Below are 24,440 nucleotides of genomic sequence, written 5' to 3'. Positions count from 1 at the left end.
CGTTGTGAAGGGGCTGTTGAAAGCGAAGGCTCAGGTGCATTGCCGTTCTGAGGCCTTTTTGCTGATTCTAAAGCCCCTCTGGCCCAGAGGTGTCGCTTCGGTTGGATTCAGTGTTTGCGTTCTGCCTTTGGATCATCCCGCCCTGGCACGGACACGTTTCTCCCCCCATGCTCCTGGAACAGCAGCTGTGCTGTTCAATGTCTTGCCCTGGCTGAGGAGCAGCCTGTGTCACCCAGGGCGGGCAGAGCCGGTGGCGGGGCCGGGGGTGACAGCAGGAGCACAACCCCCGCTGCCGTGGGCTCACACCTGCCCTGTGTAGCAGCCGGTAGTTTATGATTTATTCACAAAGCCTCAATTGTGAAGGAGATACCCTTTAATTACGATATTATAAATGGTAACTGCTGCATGGCCAACAGGATCCTGTTTTATCAACTGTAAACCCAGTACAATCCGTGTGTTAAAAGTTCTCAAAATCGGCTATTTTGGGTGCAGTAAGAGGCTGTTTTTCTCCTGGCTGCTGCTCTGTGGGTCCCGGCACACAGAGGGTGAGTTGTGGGTGGGTGGGAGCACAAGGGCCCATGGCTCCTGCTCACAGGCCCTGTCCTGCACCGACCCCCTGCCCCAAAACACTCTGCGTGTGTAGCTGGGGGGTCTGGGCTGGGTTTTGGCTCACTGGGTGTTTGCATCGCGTGCCCACGGCAGCGGGAGAGCAGCGCGGCCCCGTTGCAGCCCCGGGCGGGCAGGGCTCCCTGGGCAGCCTCTGCCTGCTCCTCCCATGGGCGCTGCGTGATGGTGCTCAAATGTCACAGCCCAAAACACCTGGCTGGGGGGAGGATGGACCCTCTGGCAGCCCCTTCCATCCTCCAGCAGCGCCGGCCCGGCTCCCCCTCGCTCTCAGCTGTCCCGTGTCCCGGCCAATGCCCCGGGCACATGGCTCCCACCGCATCAGTGGGTGATAGTGGGTCAGGGGGGGCCCAGCCCTCAGCTGCTCTTGGCCGGCGTCCCCGCGGGGCCCTGCTCGGGGGGGTCCGTATCCGTCAGGAGGAGGTAGGAGCTGATGGCTTCCCGCAGGCCCAGGCTGATGGGAGAGTCCTCATCCGGTGGGGACGCGGCCTCCGAGAACAGGAGGGAGCTGTGCGGGGGCAGACGGGGGTGGGTGGGCAGTCCCGACCCCCGAGAGCCGGGCAGGGGCGGTGACCGGAGCCCCAGCCCCTTCCCTGCCCGTCCCCACCTGTCGATCTGGTCCCAGTTGAGCGATGGCTTCTTCACCACAGCTGGCATGGCCGGGAGCGGGGCCGCCCTCGGCCCTTGCGTGGAGCAGGGCTCGCCCAGCGAGCAGCACAGCCCCTCTCCCAGCTCTGGGCAGCGAGCGGCAGCATCAGTAGGTGCCCCCACCTGCACCCCAACCCCAGACCACCCACCACCTTTCCCCCCCATCCCTGCAGGGCGCAGGGGCTCCCCCCCAGGCTGGGTTTTCGGGGGGCCTGTCGGGCGTTACCGGAGTAGTGATCCACCAGGTCGTGCAGGCCGGGGAAGGTGAGCCGGGGCGCGATGTAGAGCCAGCCGTTGTCCAGGCGGTGGATGCGATAGTGCGTCACCGCGTCCCAGCCCGCGCGCTCGCTGCGCCGCACCGACAGCGAGTAGCAGCCTGACGGGGCAGGGGCTGCCGTGGGCACCCACCCGGCCCCACTGCCCTGCACTCCCACATAAGCTGCACTCCCAGCTTATTACCCCCCAGGGGTGGCTGGCAGCCCTTCTCCCCATGGATCTGCATCCCTGTGCCAGCCCCACACCATGAGCACCTCCAAACCAGGGCAGGGGGCAGTGCTGGGACGTGGGGTGACCTTGGGCAGCTGCCTGCCCTGTCCCACGTGCCCGAGTCTCCACTTCTGGGTGCTGTGCAGGGATGGGACATCCCCAGCCCCCTCGGTGCCCCCGCAGCCATGGGGCCGCGCAGCACCGTGCCCGTGCATCGGCCGCGTTCACCGGGGCACCTGGCAGGATCTCCTTGCGGGGTCCCCTCAGCACCTCGTCGTGATGGGGGCCCTGTTTCATTTCGCAGGCTGAGCCTTATCTGCTCAACCAAAAGTTGCAGGAAGCCCGCTGGTGGCTTTTCCTTTTGAGGCCCCGCGGCAGAGGCTCAGCCCCACGCAGGGAGAGCAGAGCCGGGAAACCGCCGCCTGGGGCTGTTGCCAGCAGGTGTGAGCGATGGAGGATCAGCCCCATGGGGGCCTCAGGACACGGGGCTCTCACCTCGCCTGGTCTGGCTCTCCCGTATCAGGAAGGCTCCGCTGTGGTTGCCTGGCCGGAGCAGCAGCTCCTCCGCCTTCTGCCGGCTGACGCCCTCGTACAGCCACCTGCGCAGACACGGCGCTGGCACGGCTCTGCGCCCGGCAGGGACCCCCAGCGCCCGCCCGTCCTGCCCGGGCGGGCAGAGGGGACAGCTCGGGGTGCAGCAGCGCACGTGAGCGCGTCCTGGGACACCCCGGCAGGCCAGGCTGCCTCCCGAGCCCCAGCGCTGCCCCATGGACAAAACCGGGGCAGCACATCCCGGTGTGGTGCCGGGGCTTGGCCTTGGTGTTGGCCAGGCTGCGGTGGGGCCATGTCCCCTGCGATGGACCCTCCCCAGCATTTACCTGTGCCTGACCTTGGCCACGCAGCTGCTGGGGATGTGGCACTCCCTGCCCGACACCTCGGACGCCACCAGCCACCAGTCCCCATCCCTGCGGGAAGGGGGATGAGCCCTCCTGGGGGACCGAGGCTGCTGGGTGCAGGGAGGGGACCCCCCAGCTGTGGCCCCAGAGGCCGCACACTGGTCAGGAGTGCTCGGTGTGGGCACTTACTCAGAGAGGACACGGAGCTGCTCCCCCATCCTCAGGACAGCGGCTGCCCCAGCCCCGGAGGGGAAGTCACAGAGCGCCACGGCCAGGAAGCCGCCGGGGGCTGTGGGGAGGTGAGGGGGTTCAGGGCTCCCCCAGCACCACCAGCCCGCGCTGCGCTGGAGAACCGGGCACGGGGGGTGCCGGACCGGCTGGCGGCTGCCGCGCTCCTACCTGCCTGCGGGGGCTCCGCGGTGTCAGCAGCCGCCGGCGGGACATTGAGCGGCTTCTCCCGGCTGGGCAGGCTCCCCATCCCGCGGGCTCGGTGCTCGGCCCCGGCTGCTGCCGCGGGGGGGAGGGGAGGCTCAGGCCCTGTGCTGGGGGGTGGCCTCTGTGGCAGCACCAGCCCCGCGGCACGGCCGTGGGGGCTGCGGGTGTCGCGTGGCAGAGAAAGGCCGGGGAGAGCTCTGGGCTGGGGGGCAGCCCCCACGTGCCCTTTGAGGAAACCACCCCCATCCCTGCCCCCCCAAACCTCAGCGGGCATCTGGGGACTTGTGGCCGCAGCTGGGGTGGGCTGGGTCCCTCCCCAGGACGGGGCATCCACAGCCCCATGGAGGGCAGCGCCAGGCCGTGCTCACCCTCAGTGCCGCCAGCCCAGCCCGGTGTCCCCGGGCTGTGGGGCACCCTGTCCCAACACCCCAAGCCGCCGGTCCCCATGGGGAGCTCAGGGACTATGGGGACACCCCTCCGCCTGTTTCGGTTCCTCAGCCCGGGAGAGATGCAGCACAAGATGCGTGTGACCCAGACGTGCCCTTTGCTGAGCCCGTCCCTGCCTCCAGACTCCCCGCTGCCCTCAGCGGGACATGACCCCGCTCATCGTGACCCCCCTCACCTGCCCCTCGCCGCTGTCACCATCGTGCAGGAGCCATCAGGGCTGGGTGCTGCCCCTGGGTGCTGCTCCAGCGCGGGGGGTCCTCAGGGCAGCCAGGTCGTGGGGGTCCCTTTGGTGTGGTGGGTCTCCCTTGTGCAGGGCAACCCCCGTCCTCACAACACCCGTTGGGTTCACCTCTGCTGGGTGTTTTCAGGCTGCTCCCGGCAGTGCTGCCGAGGGGTGCGAGGGGTGCGAGGGGTGCGAGGTGCTGGAGCCATGGGCTGCCGCAGTTTCCTGTGACGTGTGCGCACCGGAGCTGGGTTTTTCTCTTTTTCACTCAGCCAACAGGTTGCTCAGCTGGGGATCTTGTTATGGGGCACACGAGTGTCCCTGTGAGTGCTCACGGTGCTGTGGACATTGTACAGGATTTGAGGGGGTGAGAGGGAGGGACGGGCAGCACAGGAGGGTGGGAGCGGAGCTGACCCCAGCACTGGGAGCTGAGGCTGTAAGTGCCACCCTGAGCCAGGACAGACCGGGGGGGTCCCCGGCTGCCTCCTTGGCAGGGGCTGATCCCCCGCAGCACCGGGGCCTCGCGCTGCCCCAGGCCGGTGTGCGGGGCCGGTGTGCGGTGCCCGTGTGCGGTGCCGGTGTGCGGTGCCCGTGTGCGGTGCCCGTGTGCGGGGCCGGTGTGCGGGGCCGGTGTGCGGTGCCCGTGTGTGGTGCCGGTGTGCGGTGCCGGTGTGCGGGGCCGGTGTGCGGGGCCGGTGTGCGGTGCCGGTGTGCGGTGCCGGTGTGCGGGGCCGGTGTGCGGGGCCAGTGTGCGGTGCCGGCTGTGCCGCGGCGGGTGCTGCGCTGCACGTGCCCTCGGCTCAGCGCCGCTCCCCAGCCAGCACTGCCCGGCCAGATGTGGCCACAGCTTCAGCTCTGTCCCATCCTCACCCCCATCCCTACACCCCCTCCTCATCCCACTCCCCATCCACTGTCAGCCTCCATCCAGCCACGTGCCAGCAGCAGCCACTCCAGCATGGGAACTTATCCCGAAATGTGTCTGCATGTTTTTCAAAGCAAACACCCTTTGGCTCAGCCAGCACCACCCACAGGAGGTCCGGGCCCCCGATGCACCCCAGCCCCGTCCACATCGAGGAACGTCCTTGGGCTTTGCTCCGGGCAGCGTCTGTGCTGCCATTGGCCACACCATGCTGGGTTCAGTGCTCTGTCCCCCCTTCCTGCCCCAGCCCCGCTGCTGCGGCTGAACATCCTGCAGCTGGTCATGCTGTGCCCTTCAAAGCTTCTGGTCCATCGTAAACCACCGTGATGGTGTGAAATGCACACGGAAAAACGCTTTTGCGCAAGTAGCCACCCGTCATGCAGCTGTTGGGGTCCAGCCCCCCCCCCCCCCCCCCCCCCCCCCCACGCCCCAGCCCGCGCTGAGCGGGGACACTGCTGCAAAACAGCTGATTGCTTTCGGGAGACGATTCATTTGCTTCTGGAACTGGTGGTGAATCCCCGACGGTGTCCCCTGGGACATGGGGACAACCCTTGCTGTGCCATGACCTGTCCAAGCGCAGCCCAGCTCCCCTGAGCCCAGCTCTGGGCTGCCCAGCACGCTCTGGGTTAGTGCTGGGGAACAGAATAGGGCTGCCAGTCACCCCCTCCCAAACCTGGGCAGCGGGGCTGGGCAGAGGGGCCTGATGGTCACACACGGGTGGGAAGGTGACTCGCAGGGCTGGCAAAGTGCAACCGGGGTGTCTGTGGCCACAGGAGCTGCCCTGGCCCGGGAAGCCCGTCCCGCGCTCCAGCGCTGCGCCGGGGCCTGGCTGGCGCTGCTCCTGCCGACCAAACAAACAGTTTGTCCTTTATTAAAATAATTTCTCAACTTGCACTTTTAGCTTCGATATTTGTATTTTTTTACCAGGAAAAGCACTTGCTTATGTGAAAACAAGTTTACTTCTTCCAGTTACCCTTGGGGTAATAAAATATATTCCAACCCTCAGTGCACATCCTGCCTATGAAACACCATGGCAACAAAACTCTTCATAATCAACCCCCTTCCAAATTGCTAAAAGCCTCGTGTCTTCACCCTCCTGGGCTCCGTGTCCCCAGGCAGCGGGTGGCTCTGCGCTCTCCTGCTGCACACGAGCAGCACCATCCCCTGCTGCTCTAACCCATTTCATTATTATTTTAATATTGCCTTTGCCTTTCTTTTGGTTTGTTGCTGTATTTTCATAAGGGAACTTAAGCAAGAATAATTTCTCAGCGTAGCTTGCTGGCATTAAATCACAGCTCTGTACATATATCAGCTCCTAATGCGCATGTTGCTTTCTGTCCAGCACTTACATTTGGCAGCAATGAACTTCGTGTGCTCTCGGGTGGCCGGTTTCTTTGATTGCCTCCTGTCTTCTATGGACTCAAACTTACTTTTTTGTTGTTCATTTAATCACGTTGTCACTTCACTACTTGCTCATTAATGCAACTGCCCAATCTTTCCCATTTCATGCAGTTTGTGACTCATGAGAACACTTTGTCTCACTTCCTCACCCACCTGCCCAAACTCTTCAGAAGTCAAAGCACGAGGCTGCAGGAGTGGGACGACAGCAGGGCCGGGACTCACCTGTGCCCACCGGCCTGGCCGGCTCAGCCCCGCTTGCTGTACGGAAAGTTACGGTGATGGGCGTCTGAAACACGAGAGCAAAAGCTGCAGCGGAAAAGCAGAAGCTGAGGGAACAGTTGTGTCAAAGGAGCGGCCGCTGCTCCAGCTGCAGCGCAGGGGTGGACGTGACAACAGCCCCGCGCTGCTGCCCCAGCCGCCCCCACAGCCGCCCTCCCACGCGGTCACAGCGCAGCTCTGCGTCCCAGGAGCGCCGGGGGTTAAGCCGGGCTGGTGTGACAGCCACTCACCCCCCACGGGGAGAGAACTGCAGGGGGACAAACTCAGATTGAGATAAACAGAGGTTAATAAATGACAAAACACTAGTACACTACTAGTAAATATATATATAAAATAGACATAAAAGATACTCAGGGCAATTCCTCATGAGCTCTGTCCACACTGAGCACCAGCCCCAGGCAGCAGCACCTGGTCCCGAAGAGCCGATTCCATACAGAGAAAACAGGGAAAAAAAGCAGAAAGGCCCCAAGGCCTCTGCAAAGCGGCAAAAGGCCAAACTAAGTGTCCCAAACAGAACCCCCCGGCTCCACCAGAGAGAACGAAGAACAAGGCGAGGAAGAGCAGAAGATCCCGACTCTCCTTAAATATGGAGCACGACAGCAACGGGCTGGAACACTCTGATTGCTCCGTGTGGGTGTCAGTCCAGCTCTGTCCATCCATCCATCCATCCATCCTTCCATCCATCCATCCATCCATCCATCCATCCATCCATCCATCCATCCCCTTCCTCGCTGCCTCACACCTGTGGGCAGAGCTCAGAGTGCCCTTGGCTCTCGGACCAGGGCAATTAAAAACAATAACTCTGTGCTGGGTGTTCTCTCTTGTTCTCAAACTTAGTGCAAATAATGAGCTATGGAAAAGAAAGGTTTCTAACTGCATGAAGAAAATCAACTCATTTTCAGTCAAACCGGCACAATGTATAAAACGCCACCGCAGAGCCTGTTCACGGGGCTGCTCCTCGCGCTCGCCTTGACTCGGAGCAGTTCTGGGGGCACTCCTGTTCGGCAGCAAACCTCTTGTTCAGTGTCTGCTCTGTCCAAGCTGGAAGGTTCTTCTGCATTTTGGCAGAGCCGGCGCCCAGCGCCCTCGGACGGGCCGGGGCCGCGGGGGCAGCGCGGGCTGCCCGGGAGGAGTTCGCCTCTCACAGCCGGAGACACCAACACTGACACCACAGGCAGGTGTGTGGGGTCACGCAAAGAGAAACGCCACGAGCACACAGGGTAACAATGAAACTCAGTTATAGCTTTATTTAATAACTGGTACAAAGTCCCCCTCAGGCAGAGCCTCCCAGTCCCATTCCCTACCTGAAATGGAGCAGAACGTGAGCGTGACCCTCGGAGGAGCTGGCTCCCAGCGAGTCAGGACGGCTCAACAGTTAAGAAAGGATGTTTTGCTCATCTATCGAGACCTGTGGCAGCCTGACCACTCATCCCTTTTCTCCCGTTAACAGCGAGACCCTGGCGCTCAGCGGGGATCTGCCCCCCGCCCTCTGTGACCCGGCCAGATGGAGAAAGGCAGCAGAATTGTGAATTCCACAAAGGCATTAAATAGTACCTGCACAGTTCACTGCTCGCACTGCTGCCCAGACTCAATCTGCACCTGCTGGCCGCCACTGACATTCACTGGTACTGCCCGAGCCCCAGTCAGTCCCCTGCCGGGTGGCAGCGGTGGGGAGCAGCGCTGGCAGTGCAGATTTTGGGGTGTCCACCTGGCGAGGGGCACTGCTGCCCGTCCCACAACCTGCTCCATGGCACAGACCCACCTGTGCCAGGGCGGAGCAGTGAGCAGTGTGAACTGCAGGAGAGGCGGAGGGCCAGAGAGCTGGGCTGGAAGCCAGGGCTGCTGAGTTTAATCCCTTGTACTTGGTTAATAGTGCATCTTGGCTACTGTAAGTTTACTGGTTAATTGCTTCACCCTTTCAGGAGGCTCAGGTAAGAAATCTGCTCCTTAACACACGTACAGAGATGAGACCAAGACACTGTTTCTGACCGTTTGTTTTCCCCACGGCTGCTGGCGCGCCGAGAGTCCTGGGAGCACAAAGACCTCCGGTGGGTTCTTGCTCCTGGCACAGCTCTGCCAGGGAGCATCGCCGCGCCAGCGCCGGGGCTCACAGCAGCACGGTCTTGCTTTCCCACAGCCCACAGATGCCATTCCAACTGCACCACAAGGGTCCTTTAGCAGAAGCACAACTAGAAAGCAATTCTAAACCTCACAAAGCCACAGAAATTATATTTAAATGAACAGGGGAGACAACGGCTGTCATCTGGATTGATATACAGCACAGACAGGAGGTGGTATCAACATGTACAGTAACGGGACTTACTAAGACTGCGGAATGTTAACAAGTTTTAAAGAGGCTCCGATGCCAAGGGCATACAGAAAGAACCAAAGTAATGCCAAGTACAGACTACCAAGGGGGTGGCAGCTCAGACGGGCATGCACAAGTTAGAGAGAACAGTTAATGCCATGTCGGATGAAATGCTAAATTCTGAGTGGGTTCAGTGGGGGCAAGTGGAGTTGTCTGAATCCAGAAGACGGGCTCCTGCCTAACAGGACACTTCCATGGTTTGAGGTGCATCCTGGAGGTCAATTCCTTCTGGGGTTCCAGCACTTCCATCACCATGGTTGCTGGTGTGAGAGCGGCTGCGGACGCTGTCGCCAGAGCCCACGCTGGAGGAGGAGTGAGTACGGGAGCGGATCAGCCTGGTCATGCTGGCTGCTGGCACTGCGAGAGAGAACAAGCGCGCACTTAGAAATGGAGGGAGTTCCTAGGGCAGGTGTCACAGTCATTCAGGTACGTGTCGCCGGGTAAGCACAAAAAGAGCTATACCCTCAGGAAGAAAACTCACTCTTCACTGCCAAATTAAGTCTTTGCACATCTAAAGCAAGATGCTTAAGGCCCAATTTCAAAAGGTCCAAGGTGAGCAAATGCCAGAAGTGTAACTGATCATTTGCAAGTGCAGTCACGGCGAGAGTCTGTGCAAACCAAGGCAGCTGCTGTACAGATGACCTTTTGAAAGTCAGTCTCGTCACTCTAGAAAACCACAGAGCTGAAGTCATGCAACAATCAACAAAATACAAATGAAAGGTGAGAAACCATAGCGTTCACGGCGTACAACGGATCAGCCCAGCCCGCAGCAGGCCAGCAGGACATGCCGAGACACAGCAATGCACCCGAAGAATCATTCCACTCAGAGCACGGGCTTGGGCCGAGGTGGATGCGCAGTTGAAGGTACCTGACTCAGTGCTTAGGTGGCTGAGCTGCACGTAAGGGACTGGAGACAACACGAGACAGGGGAAGGGATGAATACAGGAAAGAGCCGATTAGTCGCGGTGTGTGACCGGCAGCCGCGCTGCTCCTGGGATCCCCAGCTACCTTCCCTTCCATGCCCAGCTCACACGCTGCGCTGAAAGCTCCCAGGAGTTGTGAAAACAGCTGCTCACGAGCAGCTTAGAGATGCCAAGCTGACTCAAAAATCCATCAGGGCCAGATCTCTTCAATGCCTTTAGCTGGAAACTGCAACACACCCGGTGACCCTACCTCCCCCCGTACACACCACAACTGGGGTGTACTCTGTACCTTCAGATACAGAACACAAATGTGTGTCTTTCCTTGAGCTGACAGCATCGGACTTCTGCTACAGGCCTCCTGCAAAGCACTGCCTTCCACCCGCAGCGGCAGCACAGCCAGGTCCGGCTGGGCAGCCGGTGTGCAGAAGGCACAGAACAGCTGTGAGGAACTGGCTTGTGCGGTTCCAGAAACAGTAACCTGCTGATTTGCTTCTCCCCTGTCCTTGAGGAGGCCTCGCTGGCCAAGCTCAGCAATGCCAACACAGTCCTCCAAAGTCGGGAAAACCATTCACAGTATCACAGTATGTTTGGGATTTGAAGGGACCTCAAAAGATCATCTAGTCCAATCCCATTCTGGGACTAGCTACTAATTCTGGAAGTAGAAAATGACCCCCAGTGCTGTGGATCCTATTTGCAAGAGATTTGAGCCCAAAAGCACTGCTGATGTCCTTGCTCTGATGGGCAGCACTTGCTGACTCTCCAAACACCAGGAACACAAAAGACGTGAGCACGGAAATGCCCTCAGGGAGCTGAGGGAGCCGTCTGGCGTGGCGCCCTCCTGGGCAGGAGCAGCCCTTCTGACCAGCCTTGGAGAGCACCTACTGCGTCCACGTCAGCCACGCTCAGCTCTCAGGAGAAGGACAGCTGCTTCGGATCATGCCCATGAGCTGGCACAGAACTTCTGGCCATGTAGAGAGCATTGGGAGCGTCAGAGCTGGCACGGTGGCCATGCTTAGTGGTTAAGCAGCCACATGAACCAATACCCCACCCTGTAACTCCAGCTTTTGAAGGTGCATCATCCATGGAAGGGTACTCCCAGCCCTGGCTCCTGGCAGGCAGGACAGAGCCGTGCAAGGCGCCTGCAGGGAGTCTGAGCTGCTTCAGTGCACTGCGAAGCCCTTGTCCTGCAGCCCCTGCGCTCGCCAGGACCGAGGGCAGGGAGCGGAACTGCTGTCAGCCCGACACACTCAGGAGACAATGTCTTCTGCCTCCGAGCACATGGAGGAAGCCACAGGGCAGGGCACACACTGGATCAAACACGCCTCCCTCTGGGCTCCCCACGTGGCTCAGAAGTTACCCAGCTCTGTTCTGCCATTCTGAGATACCGCTTACCCCTGCTGAGAGTCTGAAAGAAATCGGTACGTCTGAGGAGAAAGGAAAGAGCTCTCCTGTACCCATCACAATGTGAGGCTGAAGGTATGCACAGAACATTGCAGAAGATTTACCATTCTTGGGAGCACACTTTTCTAGACTGGCACAGACAGACTTACAAGGTTTTACCAACACCAGCAACCAAACAGGGGTTACCACTCCAGCTGCAGTGTGGATTAAACACGTCAGGGAACGACACTGGCTTGCTAAGGCTTGTTAGCACACAGGTTCATTTTCCAGCGTGGATGGATCTCCCGCCAACCGCACTAACTCATGGGTGGGGACACAGATGCCAGTGGGCTCAGATGGACCAGACAGGCTGAGTTCCCCTCACAACAACCCTGTTCCAAAACAGAAAACTCTGTTTGCCACTTACTGTAGCCCATTCCCTGCACAAAGTACTTGAAGGCTTCGGTCAGTTTGCCGGGCTGTGGAAACAGAAAGGGCGGCTTTAGTGCGAGCGGAGCACGGGGCTCTGAGCAGCCCCAGCGGCGTGGGAGAGTCGGGAGGCGTTTCTCACCTGGACCACCTGGGGCAGGCCCCCGCAGTCGGCCATCTGCAACGGGAAACACGGGGAGGGTGAGCCGTGATCCACCCCAGAGCCACACCAGCACTGCCCACCCCACCGGGCTGTCTCTAAAGCCAAAGCAAAGCCTGGAGAGAAGTCTTTTGGAAGCCTCTTGCTGAAGGAACCCAGCACCTTGGAGGCCACATCACCAAGCCATCTCAGGCCACGCTCTAGAAGCCCAGGAGTCACTCCCAACATCCACGGTGGGAAGGACTGGTATAAAGCTAAAAAAAGTGATGTTGTTGCTGGCAGAGAGCAAGCCGGAGGCAGAACACCTCTACTAACTCTCAGCAGGTCTTCCCTGCCAGTTGAAGTGGCCAGAAATCAGGGATTCAGGGACCCCCTGACAAACTCTTCTCTCCCAAGTCTGGCTCCACACAGGAGAGAACACAGCCCTGAATGACTGTCCAAAAATTCTTAATGCTGAATGTATGGAATGCAAAAACCTAAGGTGAGCTGGCATTAGCAAAAATAATGTCTTTGAGCAGGCTGGAATGATTCCAGAGTGGCACTCACCTTCAGAAGTGTAGTTTTGGTTGGGTCAAGACGTGAATTGCATTCAACCTAAAATAAAAGGAGGAAAGAGGGATGTGATACACACAGAAAACTTGAAGGGTCAGATGCAAAATGCAAGGCAGCTGCAGCAGAGGCAGTGGCTGTCTACAGCGATGCGAGCTTCTCCGGGGCCAAGGGCTGAGCGAGAAAGCAGAGAGCATGTAGGAAGAGAACAATGAATGAAAGACGCAGGGAGGAAAGGCAGGTGTTCCCATCCGACGGGACCCTGTTGTGACGAATGTCACTGTTTTGAGATGAAGCTGTGACTTCAAGGGAAATCATCCCCTGGTTTTGGGGATGCATTATGAAACCTGGGAAGCTGGGCAGCCAGACAGGCAAGCCAAGATCCAGAAGGCCCTATCCCATCCCCAGCTGTGGCTGGGAAGCAATGAGAAGCCTCAGCAAAGTCAAAACTCGGAGAATGTCTTGGACTTCAAGACCAAACAGACTGATGAAAGGCAACAGGCTATGACCAGAAAAGGCCATGCAGCCGTTCTCCAGGCACAGCTCCTAGGTCCAGGCTACTGCTTTAGGAGACTCTTACACTCTATCACGGCTTCTTAAGGCAGCTGCTTTTGTTCACAAACCCCCAGTCTCCTCACAATCACTGGCTGAAGCGGAGGAGCAACATCCACCACAACCACACTGTGCTGTGTCATGTGCCTTTTATAACTGCGCTGGGAGGGAAGTGGGTTATAGGTGTCTGCAGAGAACAACAGGAAGGAGATGTTTCTAAGTGTTGCCTTCCCTATGATGCAGTGCTTCTGCAGAGCTGTTTGGGACTACCCAGCGCAGGAACTGGCGTCACACTGTTCATTTTTAAACCCCAGGCAGCCTCAGTACAACAGCAAGAGAACAGTGATTCAGGACTTGAACCAAACTGCAGGCAGCAGCCTGGCAGAGCCTGGGGAAAGACTCACATTCCTGAAAGGGGTTTTCTGCGTCACTTGTCAAGCAAGATGCTTGATGCATTCAGACCCTGCCACTCTCACCACAGAGCTGCCCTGTGGGGCTCTAAAGCCTCTGGACCCTCAGCTCTCTCACTGGTGGCTGACAGGTCTCAATAGCTGCAGGACTAGAAAAGAGCTTGGGACAAAGAGCCACTTTCTGTGACCAGTTCTGGGCAAGGTGAGAGCACTGTGGGTGAGGCAGTGTGACTATGTGACTTGTGGGGCTAATGTCACGAAAGAGTTCACGTATACGTACCACTGCTTCCACGGCAGGAGAGTTGTCACCAACCACGAGCAACACAGGGCACCTGGTCAAAAGCCAAAACAGAGACGTCACTCACAGTGCATCTGAGGGGTTTGTGGTAAGGTTGAGCTCTGTGAAGCAACAGCCTCATGAATGGTTAACAATAAAATCCCTGCCTGTCACCATACCAGGGTGTTATTTTGCACTAAATTTTTATATGTATTGTAATTCTACAAGAACAAATAATATTCAATGTGTAAAACACACACAGCAGGTCATCGACAGAGTGGCTGTGAATTTACACTATTCATTAACAGATCAAGGTAAAAAAGGGTTGGTTAGAGGCCCCACTTTTGTGTGGGGACTAGAAGACAAAAATTAGACCAGAGAGGCTGTGAGCCACAGACCTCAGAACCAGTGGAGCACCACCTCTAAGGAGACAGGATCCACACGCAAGTTTACTGGTACAGAGATCTACACTTCCACACACAATATTTTAAGAGTCTGTGGATGCCTGTGAGTCACTTGGACAGACAGTGTTCTGTGGCTTGTAGTGCCTGCATGACAGAGAGCAGCTCCCATGGCTTTCCCTGGAGGCCAAGCAGGGAAATCCACCTCTTCTAGGTTAGCCAAGATCCCCAGTGTGTGGCTGCAGACGCCTCAGACATCCCTGGGACTGGCAGGAGTAGAAGCCTGTACAATTTCCAAGGAGCGAAGAGCAGAGCCTGGGCAGCAGTCTCCAGCCCAGCCCAGGCATCCTGCTTTAGCACTGCAATTCACAGTCTTCATGTCCTCTACATGTTGGAGATAATTTTCCCTTTTTGCTTTCTTGTTTGGAATCTGAAAATTTACTCACACTTCCCCTGAGCTGACTATCACTAGTTCTCTGGTGTGTCTGTCCTCAGCTGTGCTCTGCGCAGACCAGCCCCTGCCAGATGAGTCACTGCCAAGGTGGGAAAACCCCACCGCACTCCGCATTCAGAACCGCTGCTGTCTCTGGGACCACTCTGCAGGTAACTATAACGACTTTCGGCAAGGTGGGCGAAGGCAGTCAGTGGCAACAAAAACCGCCTCCCTGGTTCTTCATGCAAAACAACCAAACAAACAGCTCAGCAATACAGTGACTGCTGGGTAGATAAACTTATTCCTCCGACCCTGCCTTCTGGACAATCTCAGTGTGCTCTTAATGCAAGGGCTTCCAGACACCTCTGCCCCATTCCAGCTGACAGCACTGTACCACAGCCCGGGGCTGTCTGAACAGGCTCCCCAGCACTGGGGTTTGTGGGGTTCTTGCTGAGAAGCAGCAACAGCTTTTTTGCTGAAGGGACTGCACAGTAACTGAGACAGGCTGATTCGGGGCAACTTACTTGAGTGTTTTTGCAGTATTTTCATTGACGCCAAGAACTGGTCTCTCAATTTCCAGGTCTCTACGACTGAAAGACAAACCAGAACAATTCTCCATCAGATCAGCAGAGGAAAGGAGCTATCATGGGAGCATACAAAATCCAAGCCGGAATGCTGGCTCTGGCACTCAGGTAACAGGTTATTGCTCCCAGTGTCATGCCAGGAGCAGGAGCCCCAGCAGCCACCAGCAAACAGGATCCACGCTCCCATGGCAAGGTTGCTGTGTGCCTGGAGAGATGGTCACCAGGGTGTGAAAAGGTCACCCAGGCATGAGGGCTGAGCTTGGCTCAGGATAATGGCTGAAGACTAGGCTTAGGACAAAGATTTATACGACATAATATCCAACCGAATAATAATAATAATACCAATGGAAATAAATCTATGGAGCAGGGAAGCTACAGGAGCAATCCAGCAAGCCAAAAGGTATCCTGTACCTGTTGTATGAGGTGAGGAACAGCTGAAGGTTATCTTGGTTAATGTCCTGCGCAATATGAAGCCTGTATGTTTGGATCAAATCTAGATTTGCCTGCAGTTCCTCCTGTAGAAAAGCAGAAGAATTGAAAGCCAAGGAACATTATATTTTTCACAAGAAATGATACTCTTATAAATACCGAAGCATTAAACTGGCTCCATACATTAGTACCAAGGCTACATGAAATGTCTCTGGGACGTAACTGTTACGTGCCGTATTTCAGTAATGTGACTACACTTTTACAAATAGCAGTGCACATGCTGCTAAAGGAATACAAAGGTATCTCGAGATGGGGTAAGTTAGCTTCTGAGGCTCAGTAGTGCTTATACAAATCACTGTTTTAGGAAGGTCTTCCAAAGCTTTATAGGTAAGCCCCAAGACCAAAGGAAAATTCAATCCCAACATCCAGCTCTGCAAAGGAACTGCATTCCAATGAGAGCTAGAGACAGACAGAGAGAGAAGGGAATGCAAGGAAGCACTACATATAATGAAGGGGCCTGAAAGTGGGGAGACAACAGCATGTGTTCTAAGCAGGAAGAAGCTCCGTGACTCCTTCCAGTGCTGCTGTGGGTCAGGGACATCTGCTGTGTGTCAGCTGGAGTGTGCATGAGGCCAGATCCCCTCAGTTGCCCAGTGAACATGCTGGTTGTGAGCCAGCAAATCCCGAACAGAAAGCATTGCTGCATCCAGAGTTTTTAGGAGGGGCTGGTTTGCCTCTGCTGAAACTGAAGGTGAGGCGAAGGGCCGAATGCAGCAGTTCAGCATATGGACACACACAATATCCCACTGTCAACTCCCAGCTGATCCCTGCTCTACCCACAGCCCAAATGCTTCTGCACTGGCTACAGAGAACCGTCTGCCCCTTGTTTCTGCAGTCACCTGGGCAGCACAAAGACAGGTGCTCCAGCACTAGTGCATGGGATGCTGCTGCCCTAACATGTCTGAAGACAGGGCAAGAGCAAGGACGTGCAAGCTCCCCACAGAGTGCAAAGCCCTGATACAAGCTTGACACACAGAGAAGATAGGACTGACTGTGGCAACCCTTATTTGATGGAGCAGAGCTATTTCAGAGCAGGTACATATGCAAGTTACAGCTCCATGTGCAGTTGCACGGGCAACATTAACACGTGCAGGGTACTTACGTGGCCAAAGTGATGCGCCAAGACAATATCCACTATGTTGGTTGTCCAACCTGAAAACTGAAGAGTGACCATGAGTGAGGAGGAGGGAGAGTCACTGAAAAATGCAGTTTCATTGCAATTTCAAAGCAGTTCCTTACAGTAAAGAAAATTACAACCAAACTATTCAAGCGATGTAGAAACAAACGCCTGAAGCTTGGGAAGGGTGTGCAAGGCTCCAAAGAAGCCTGTGCACACACAACACACAGCTCTACAGAAACATGGAACCCTGAATAACAGAATAATTAAAAGATCCATTCAAGCTCAGCCAAATGAAGCCTGCAAGCACGAGTACTAAATCAGAGGAAAGCTAAGTGCTCAACAGCCACTCATCTCCACGCAGGTTACCAGGATTTCTCATTCACAGGTGATCACGCACAGCCCTGGAGAGGCTGTACTACACCCAGACTGAGAATGCAGCAGGGACAGAAAGGACATCTTCCAGTTTTTGCCATAAACTGACAAATTCCTGTACTCTGTCCTTTTTCTTCTTACTGTACACACTATTCATTAAGCACTGTGGAGAGGAGATGTACAGGGGAACGAATCTCACCTTGGATGCTGCCCAGTCAATCCAGCCCTTTGCACATGGATCAACATTAATAAGAACAAGTCCCTCCACCAGGTTGGGGTGGTTGAGCTGTGGGGAGAGAGCACAGGCACACTCAGAAGGATGATTCAGCCCACACAGTGGCCAACAGTGGGTGCAGCAGCTGGAAAGGTTCTTGCAAAGGAAGACAGAGTAAAATGATGACTAAGTGGGGAGCTCCTTCTGTGCTGGGCAGCCAGTGGCCTTTTCAGAGGCTGGCCCAAAGCTGGTCCCAGCCAGACCTGGCTCAATTCAGCTGTTGGCACTGAGGGGCTGGCCTGCAGCTGGAGCAGCTCTCAGCAGCGTGTTCTGGAGCAGCTGCAGGTCCTGCTCGGGCTCCCTTGTATCACAGGGCTGTGAGCAGCGACTCTCTGCTCCAGCCTGGCACCTCCAGGAAGGACCTGGACAAACTCTTGTGCCCGGAGGGCATCTCCGGCCACTCCTCAAGGAAAAGGCCATCTCCTAGCAGCAAAAGGCAAGATTTGTCAAGTGGCACCCCCTGGATCCCCCAGCCTGCAGACACCCCAGCCACTGCTCCAGCCCGACACCCCCAGCACCCTGCACTTTACTCTGGGGAGCGCGTGGGGAGCACAGGTACAAAATACTTTGAGAACTGCTTGCAAACACAAACCCAGCAATCTAATGCAAGCAGAGAGCTCTGAGCTCTAGGCTCACTCCAAGGCTGAAATGTTACGTCAGCTCTCCTGCTCTGTTGTACAGATTAGCACCGGTGAAGCAGAAGGAAACAGCTCTATCCTCAGCAGGAGACTGTCTCCAGTCCAGGTAGCATGGCAAGGGCTTCTGGCACTTCACTGAGCTGAGGACAAAGGCTTATTTGCATGATCTTCTCTCTAGCAAGACAGAAAACTACACACGATACAGAAGGCAAGGAACAGAGCAAAGCCCAGTGCCTCACACTGGCCCAGACTCAGCACTGACCGGAGGAAATGGGAAGCGAAGAACTTTTTGTAGGAGGGGAAGCTGCACGCTGAAGTGGCTTTAAGAAGCAACAATGGCCTAAATCATCAGCAACTCTGCACTCAACAACCTGAAGCAGACTTTACCAAGAATGTCGCATTTCTAACACTATCTAGGAGAGACTAAGGCAAATTCCTGGGGTGCTAAACTATGTTCACTGATTTCACATGCTTATAAACACGCCACTAGGAAAAATGTAGAAGCAAGTATCAAGATAAAGTTAGCACTCTCTTGTCAAATGGTGGAGTGCAAAATCTAGCTCCTTCCAGTGAAAAAGCACACTCCTCATCCGCGTTGGTTTACAGCACATCACCGTCACAAACACTGGAAACAGTAATGCATCCAGTCTTTGTGAAGACACAAGGCTGGATATTCCTAACAGCCGGGACGGGCTCTGCTGACTCAAAGACATCACACGACAATCTTTCCGCGCCTGGCATAGCTTCAGAGTAACCTTGGCTGCTCCAATTTAACCATCTGGACGTGAAGAAGCTCTCACATGGCTCCCTGCAGGCCTAACTGTAATTACTGCTACTTTGCCTGTGCCCCACAAATGGCCTGTTTGATCAGTGGAAGAGCGCAGCTCCTATCAATCACGAGGAAATGAAGACATACTTACTGCACACTTGCTGAGGATGTAAGCGCCAGCTCCCAGTCCAATCCCAATGAAGCTTTTCAGGCTGAAATATAGGCATTCCGCAATCAGTAAGGCTAACTGAAGCTCACAGCCGAAGCATCCCTAGAGGCAAAGTCTTTCCCCTCTCTACATCCAGCTGTTCACTTATGGCTCATTTTCAAAATGATCCAGCAATGATGCAACAGCTATAAATTGTCTCATGTGGCAGACAATGCTCCCAGCGTAAGAACCAGACAGAGTTACACAGGTTAGGAGATGCTCAGGCCTCTTGGGACAACTCAGTGAGCACATCAGATGCTGCAAGCAGAGACAGAGGCGGGTGCTGGAATGGCTATATCCCCCTGGCTCACCCCGTTTCCTTTCAGAGACTTACTTCAGGTGTGTCAGAACAGCAGGCAGCATTTCAGCCAGTTCATCCATACTGGGATACTGGTACCTGAAAACCAAGAGAGACTGAAATTAAAACATCTCCAAATAGGGCTCAACAGAGGTTACCTTCCAGTCCTAGCTAAGTGTTGTGGTTTAACCCAAGCTAGCAATACAATCACAATAGCTGCTCACTCATGAGCGACAATGAGAGACAAGGAACATCTGACAGGCATGTGCACAGGTTAATATTTTGCAATGATACATGTATATTCCAGCCAACTGCATGGATCCCATCCCTCAGAGCAAAACTAACATAAGGCTGTGGTGTTTTGGGTAGCCAGACTTGTGTGGGAGGATGGATGGACAGACAGAGCAAGGAACGCCAGCTAGACTGGAGTGTGCTGGGCCCATGCTCAAGTCAGAAAGCTGGTACTAACACTCAGTACTAGTGTGGGCTTTACCCATGCCTCAGTAAGAGAAGAGTTCCCTGAATGTCCTTCAGGAAACCTCCTCTTCTTCCTGTTTCTTCAGCTCATGAAATCTGCCTCCCACTATCTCGGCATGGCTTAAACTGGGTGCTTCCCCAGTCCAGCCCACACCTGGAACGAGAAGGGTGTCTGCAGAGCTCTTACCCCGACGGGAAAGGGGGAGCTCCTTCCTGCTGGCCTGGTGCATCCACGTGGCACACAGCAAAATGCTGAGTGATCTCTTGCATGTCTTCAAAGTTAAAGAATGCATTAAAACAGGATTTGTCTACAACAACAAGAAGAAGAAATGAGACATTTCCTGAAGTTTTATTGCAATCCACCCACCAAACACCATGAGAAACACATGCCTGAGCCCAGCCCCACGGCTGAGTCTGCGGGGCAGCGGATGCTGGGTGACACACGCTGCTGTGCCCCCAACCGCAAGGCAGCACCGAGGCCCAGCAACGTAACCACCGTGCCAGGGGCGCAGACAAATGACAGCCCAGCAGGCATGCCCAGGAAAACAGGGCCTTGCAGCACTCAGGTACTCACAGCGCACACTGAGGAGCACCCGTGTGAACATACCAGCACATGTTGGCTGGGAAGACGTGGGAAGAGCAACTGAGCCCACAAACATTACACTGCTTCTGCAGCCTTGCAGGAGGGACTTGCTCACCTGCCCAGCATCCAAGGAACGGATGCCTTGTGGCAGCTCTGTCACACAGTGCAACGAGTCAGCTAGAGCACTACCGGGTGGTGGCTGGACGTATCTCCACCTTTCTGCTTTGGCCCTACCTTTCAAGGGCTGCTGGAATGGACAGGGCTGTGCTGCATGCTCTCTCTCCTGCAGACCTTTATCTTTTTACTCTGAATGACCTGTCCCATCTCAGTTCCAGGCCAGTCCCACTGGTCCCCACACTCAAAAGCAAATACCATCAACAACCACTTTTTCAGGGTCCTGGGAGTGCAAGAGCTTACGGTTGAGGCCAATATCATGGTATGTGAGGATGACAGGTCTCTTCCCCTTGGGTGTGCCCCGCATGGTGACATGGACCACTCCAAAGGCTGTCTCAATGTCATGTTCCTGCAGAGAGAGAAGAAGGACCCTCAGTGTTACGTGTGCTACAGGGAACCCTAACGGAGGGCCAGCAGTAAGGGCCTCCCCCACACTCTAACATCTCTCTCTTATCCACAGCTGGTGGCTCAGTGGCTCTTGAAACCTGCGACCCGGTCAAATCTCCCTCTCCACTGACTGCCATAAGCAGGTTGCTTTTGTACAGATGTGTGAAGGCTTTGGGGTTGAGTCTTCCTGTGACCACAATCTCATTTCAATGGCCTTTAGTGACATTGCTTCACCGCAGCAGAAGCCAGATGTCATGTCCATGTGTCTTTAGGGGTTCACGGCACCATGAGTGCAGCTCCATTCCCACAGCCGAGCCCTCGCTTCCCCACTGCCATCCCTCCTCCCCTCCAGCCCATGGGTCTCTTCTCAGCGTTCTGGGAGCGTCCTGTCTGCGGGCCAGCTGGTGCCAGGGGACACAGCAACGTCCAAGAGGCTGGCAGCAGCTCCAGCCCCTGTGGAACATGGACCAGAGCATTTTGGAAACAGCACGACAACACAGAGCAGGCAGGTGGCTGGGACAGCAGAGACCCAGGCTCCGCAGATCCACGCACCTGCTGCCTGGCAGGTTGTGCCCATCCACAGGGGAGCCGGTGGCAGCTTTTCCTTTCTACAGCATTAAAAATGAAAGATACAGATCCACATGTACCTGTTGTTCCAGGCTGGCTGTCTACTGCAGCCCCACATCGGCCATTTGGCCAAGAGCCCATCAGATCTTGACCACACTGCCGCACTAACGTCTGCTGACTCGTCACCCCAGGGACAGCTGAGCTCTGTGCCTTAACCAAACACCTTTGTTCCCTGCTGCCAGGTGTGGTGATGTGACAGCAAAACACCCGTAGGCTCCTCCAGCAGCTGGCACTGACACGGGAGGTTATCCTGCCTGCCAGCTGGGTATCACTGGAGCTGCTTCATGACCTGTTTCATGATTATTTGTCTCCAAAACTACACTCCTTTTCCCAAGCCGAATATTGAGGCCTTTTTGCACTGCGCCTGGCAAGAGGACCATGAGGCCTCTGGGTACCTCTCCAGTACCGAAACAGAAGCCACAAGCTCACAATCATGAACACAGAAGTGCCCACAAAGTTGTCTGAGTTTCACTAAAAGAGCTGCAAACACATTCAGACAAAGACTGATCTGGGATAACTACGGACTTTGGAAAAGCTGCGGAGATGGCAGTCAGGCTGGGTACACAAAGTCATCTATAAGTCCTTTCTCTCAGCTACAGAAAACAAAGACATGCTCTGACTAACAGTGTAAAAAGCACCAACTATTTTCTTGATATGAAAAAAAATATCTGCTTCGGGAATACCCTCATGGTTCAGCCTGAAGACAGAACATTAAAATCTCAAAACTATTTTTTACTGCTTTACTCAAAGCATGTGTTCTTTTTTTCTTTTTTTTTTTTTTTAAACAGTAATTTCCAACAACCTGAAAGTGATTAGACCAGATTTAGGCAGGTGAGAGTACCTGGCTTGTAGCATGTCAGAAATTCACCTTGCACCTCCTTTCTGGGCACTCCCAAGGGCTGGATGTGGGCCAGACTGATTTAGTTTTTGCAGTGACAGATCCTCCTCCCCCCAGCTGTACTTCTTTTCAGGGCCCTCGAAGCCTCTTGGCTTCCCCCAGGAGTGCAGCAATGGGAGCAAACTGCCATGGCCAAGTCACCTGAGGTGGCCTGAAGCCTTCTCCAGCTTGGCTTTGAGGGATAAAACAGCATCTCTGACTTTGCCCTTGTCCTCAGAAAGGAGCTGGGTTTTACTTGCACACAGCTGTTGCATTGTGCACGTGAGAAGCTGAAGCACCCACAAAGCAGCAGAGACCTGGGGGGCAGGTGAGAGAACGCGGCAGGTGAGGCTCCATCGCCCGATGCTCCCCTGGCTCCCCTCTCCTCAGGCTGTGGGCCCAGGCACCGTGCGCAGGTAGGAAAGGACCGGGCTGGGTGCCAGGTGAGCCTGGGTGCGGGCAGCAGCGCTGGGTGCGCCAGCAGCATGGAGTGCGGGCAGCAGCGCGGAGTGTGGGCAACAGCAGTGTGGGCAGCAGCAGTGTGGGCAGCAGCACTGGGTGCGGGCAGCAGCACTGGGTGCGCGAGCAGCACAGGGTGCGCCAGCAGGACAGGGTGCGGGCAGCAGCGCTGCCGTCCCTGCTGCAGGGTGCACAGGGCAGCCCAGGGCACAGCCTCCTCTCCTGAGCCTTCGGAAACCACCGGGCTCTGCCCCGGCTCTCCGGGCTGCTCTGCTGAGCTGGGCACAGTCCTGGTTCACACTCCAGCTGGACACCTTGTGCAGCCAGAGCAGCAGCTCCCATTTTAGTGCCCTCCAAGTCTGCAGGTGTTAAGGAGTCCTTTATCAAAAGTGGCATCTTTTGGACGAGGCCGAGGTGGCGACTGGCAGCGCACAGTGACGTGCAGCCAACTCATGGCAGGGCCCAGCGAGTGCCAGAGCCTGCAACCCCCGGCTGTGCGTCCCTACGCGCCTGAGCAAACTGAGCGGCTGAACGGCATGAGAAGCAGGTCTCTCTGCCAGCTCTGGCAGTTGTTGGGTCTCTTCTATAAGCAGCTTTAATTCACTGACCTGGCAGGAAACTATCCAGCTGCCTTTTATTGTGTTGTTTTTTTTTTTTTCTAATCTTACTTGGTGAGATCTCTGCCAGGTCAGTGAGTTAAGGAGCTCACTGCAAGGTCTGGCAAATGCTGCTTCTGGCTCAGAGCCCGAGGGGAGCGCACCGGGTGGAAGAAGAAAGAACCCTGCCCTGAGCACAAGGCCAGTTAAACTGAGTCACCGCTCGTGAAGCTGCATCTCCAGAGGAGCAGGGAGGGTTTTATAAGCTGCAGCAAAAGGTCAGCTATCAGAAAAACACAAAACCAAACTGAGCCAACAGTGAGAAAAGCACAGAAATCAATAAACAACCTAATGATTTTTAAAAAGTGTCTCTTCCAGATTTACGTTCAAATTTACTGGTAAGGTCACACATTCTTCCACTAGGCAGAATACTGGACACGGTACTAGACACAGCAACACTCACCTCTCTTCAGAGCTGTTGTTCAAGCACCTCAACATGCTTCATACTGCAACACCCTGCATTTTTGTTTTCTGAAGTTGAGCTTGCGTCTTAGCTCTCTAGTAGGGAAGGAAACAAGTTTCCTTGAGCTAAAAATCAATCCTTGCTCTCCTTCTTACTTTGACTTTGCAGATTTTGTAAACTGTGAGTTGGGGAAATGAGACAGTTTGTCAGTAAGATTTTTCTTATGTCACCACTGGGCACCAGCCCAATCTGAAGGGCACTCACCTCGCTACTCCTTCAGCCGCATTAGTGATTCAAACACAGGGAACGTACGCTGAAGAGGGAAGCAACTTGAGAAATCCCATCTTTAACAAATCTCAGCGAGCAGCACTTCAAAAAATTTAAAATGCTAAATCTGCAAATTTCTTCCTCTGCCCTTGTACGGTGGCAAAGCCTTAGACTGGGAGTGCTTGAGGTTATTTCTTTGTTATCTTGCTAGTTTCAGCAAGGTGGAAATCCTCCTCCTGGGAGGCAGCTTCTTTCCTCTGCTTCCTCTGGCTAAAGCCTGTTAGGTTTTAAAGGCTTTTTTCCAAGCTCTACAAAGCAAGTATCAGACACTACCTTAGAGATAAGTGTTTCTACATTCACTTTTTCAGCTACACATTGCAAGATGAGGCAGATCTCCTTGTCAGGATTACCTAGAGAGACGAGACTGAGTTTTACCCCTAGCTTCCCTACAGGTTCTAAGTCCCTTTTTCCAGGGAACTTTATTTTATCTGCAACTTTTATCTTGACCTATGATTGCAAAGGACAAAAACATTTTCAG

General features: G+C 55.3%; 2 protein-coding genes across 2 annotated transcripts in view; both read right to left on the bottom strand.

Moving 5' to 3' along the window:
* Positions 1-378: 378 nt before the first annotated feature.
* Positions 379-3,923, bottom strand: LOC309445964 (src-like-adapter 2). The gene is given in 8 exon segments (XM_082065281.1): positions 379-1,132; positions 1,232-1,358; positions 1,499-1,648; positions 2,254-2,357; positions 2,637-2,723; positions 2,844-2,952; positions 2,955-3,158; positions 3,712-3,923. Coding segments are annotated over 7 exon segments (906 nt in total). The 5' UTR covers positions 3,133-3,158; positions 3,712-3,923; the 3' UTR covers positions 379-981.
* Positions 3,924-7,579: 3,656 nt separating this feature from the next.
* The window catches only part of NDRG3 (NDRG family member 3), a 60,794-nt gene continuing 43,933 nt past the window's right edge, over positions 7,580-24,440 (bottom strand). The window contains exons 4-16 of the mRNA XM_082065832.1: positions 20,470-20,575; positions 19,657-19,777; positions 19,029-19,091; positions 18,638-18,698; positions 17,005-17,091; positions 16,416-16,472; positions 15,236-15,339; positions 14,765-14,830; positions 13,410-13,461; positions 12,165-12,212; positions 11,601-11,636; positions 11,457-11,508; positions 7,580-9,083 (exon numbers count right to left, since the gene is read on the bottom strand). Of these exons, the coding sequence (XP_081921958.1) occupies positions 8,905-9,083; positions 11,457-11,508; positions 11,601-11,636; positions 12,165-12,212; positions 13,410-13,461; positions 14,765-14,830; positions 15,236-15,339; positions 16,416-16,472; positions 17,005-17,091; positions 18,638-18,698; positions 19,029-19,091; positions 19,657-19,777; positions 20,470-20,575 (1,032 nt within the window). The 3' untranslated portion in view covers positions 7,580-8,904. The remainder of the gene's footprint in view (positions 9,084-11,456; positions 11,509-11,600; positions 11,637-12,164; positions 12,213-13,409; positions 13,462-14,764; positions 14,831-15,235; positions 15,340-16,415; positions 16,473-17,004; positions 17,092-18,637; positions 18,699-19,028; positions 19,092-19,656; positions 19,778-20,469; positions 20,576-24,440) is intronic.

This window comes from Streptopelia decaocto (genome assembly GCF_964273445.1).
Source record: "Streptopelia decaocto genome assembly, chromosome: 14".
Taxonomy (NCBI): Eukaryota; Metazoa; Chordata; class Aves; order Columbiformes; family Columbidae; genus Streptopelia; species Streptopelia decaocto.
This window is presented reverse-complemented; position numbering and strand designations above follow the sequence as displayed.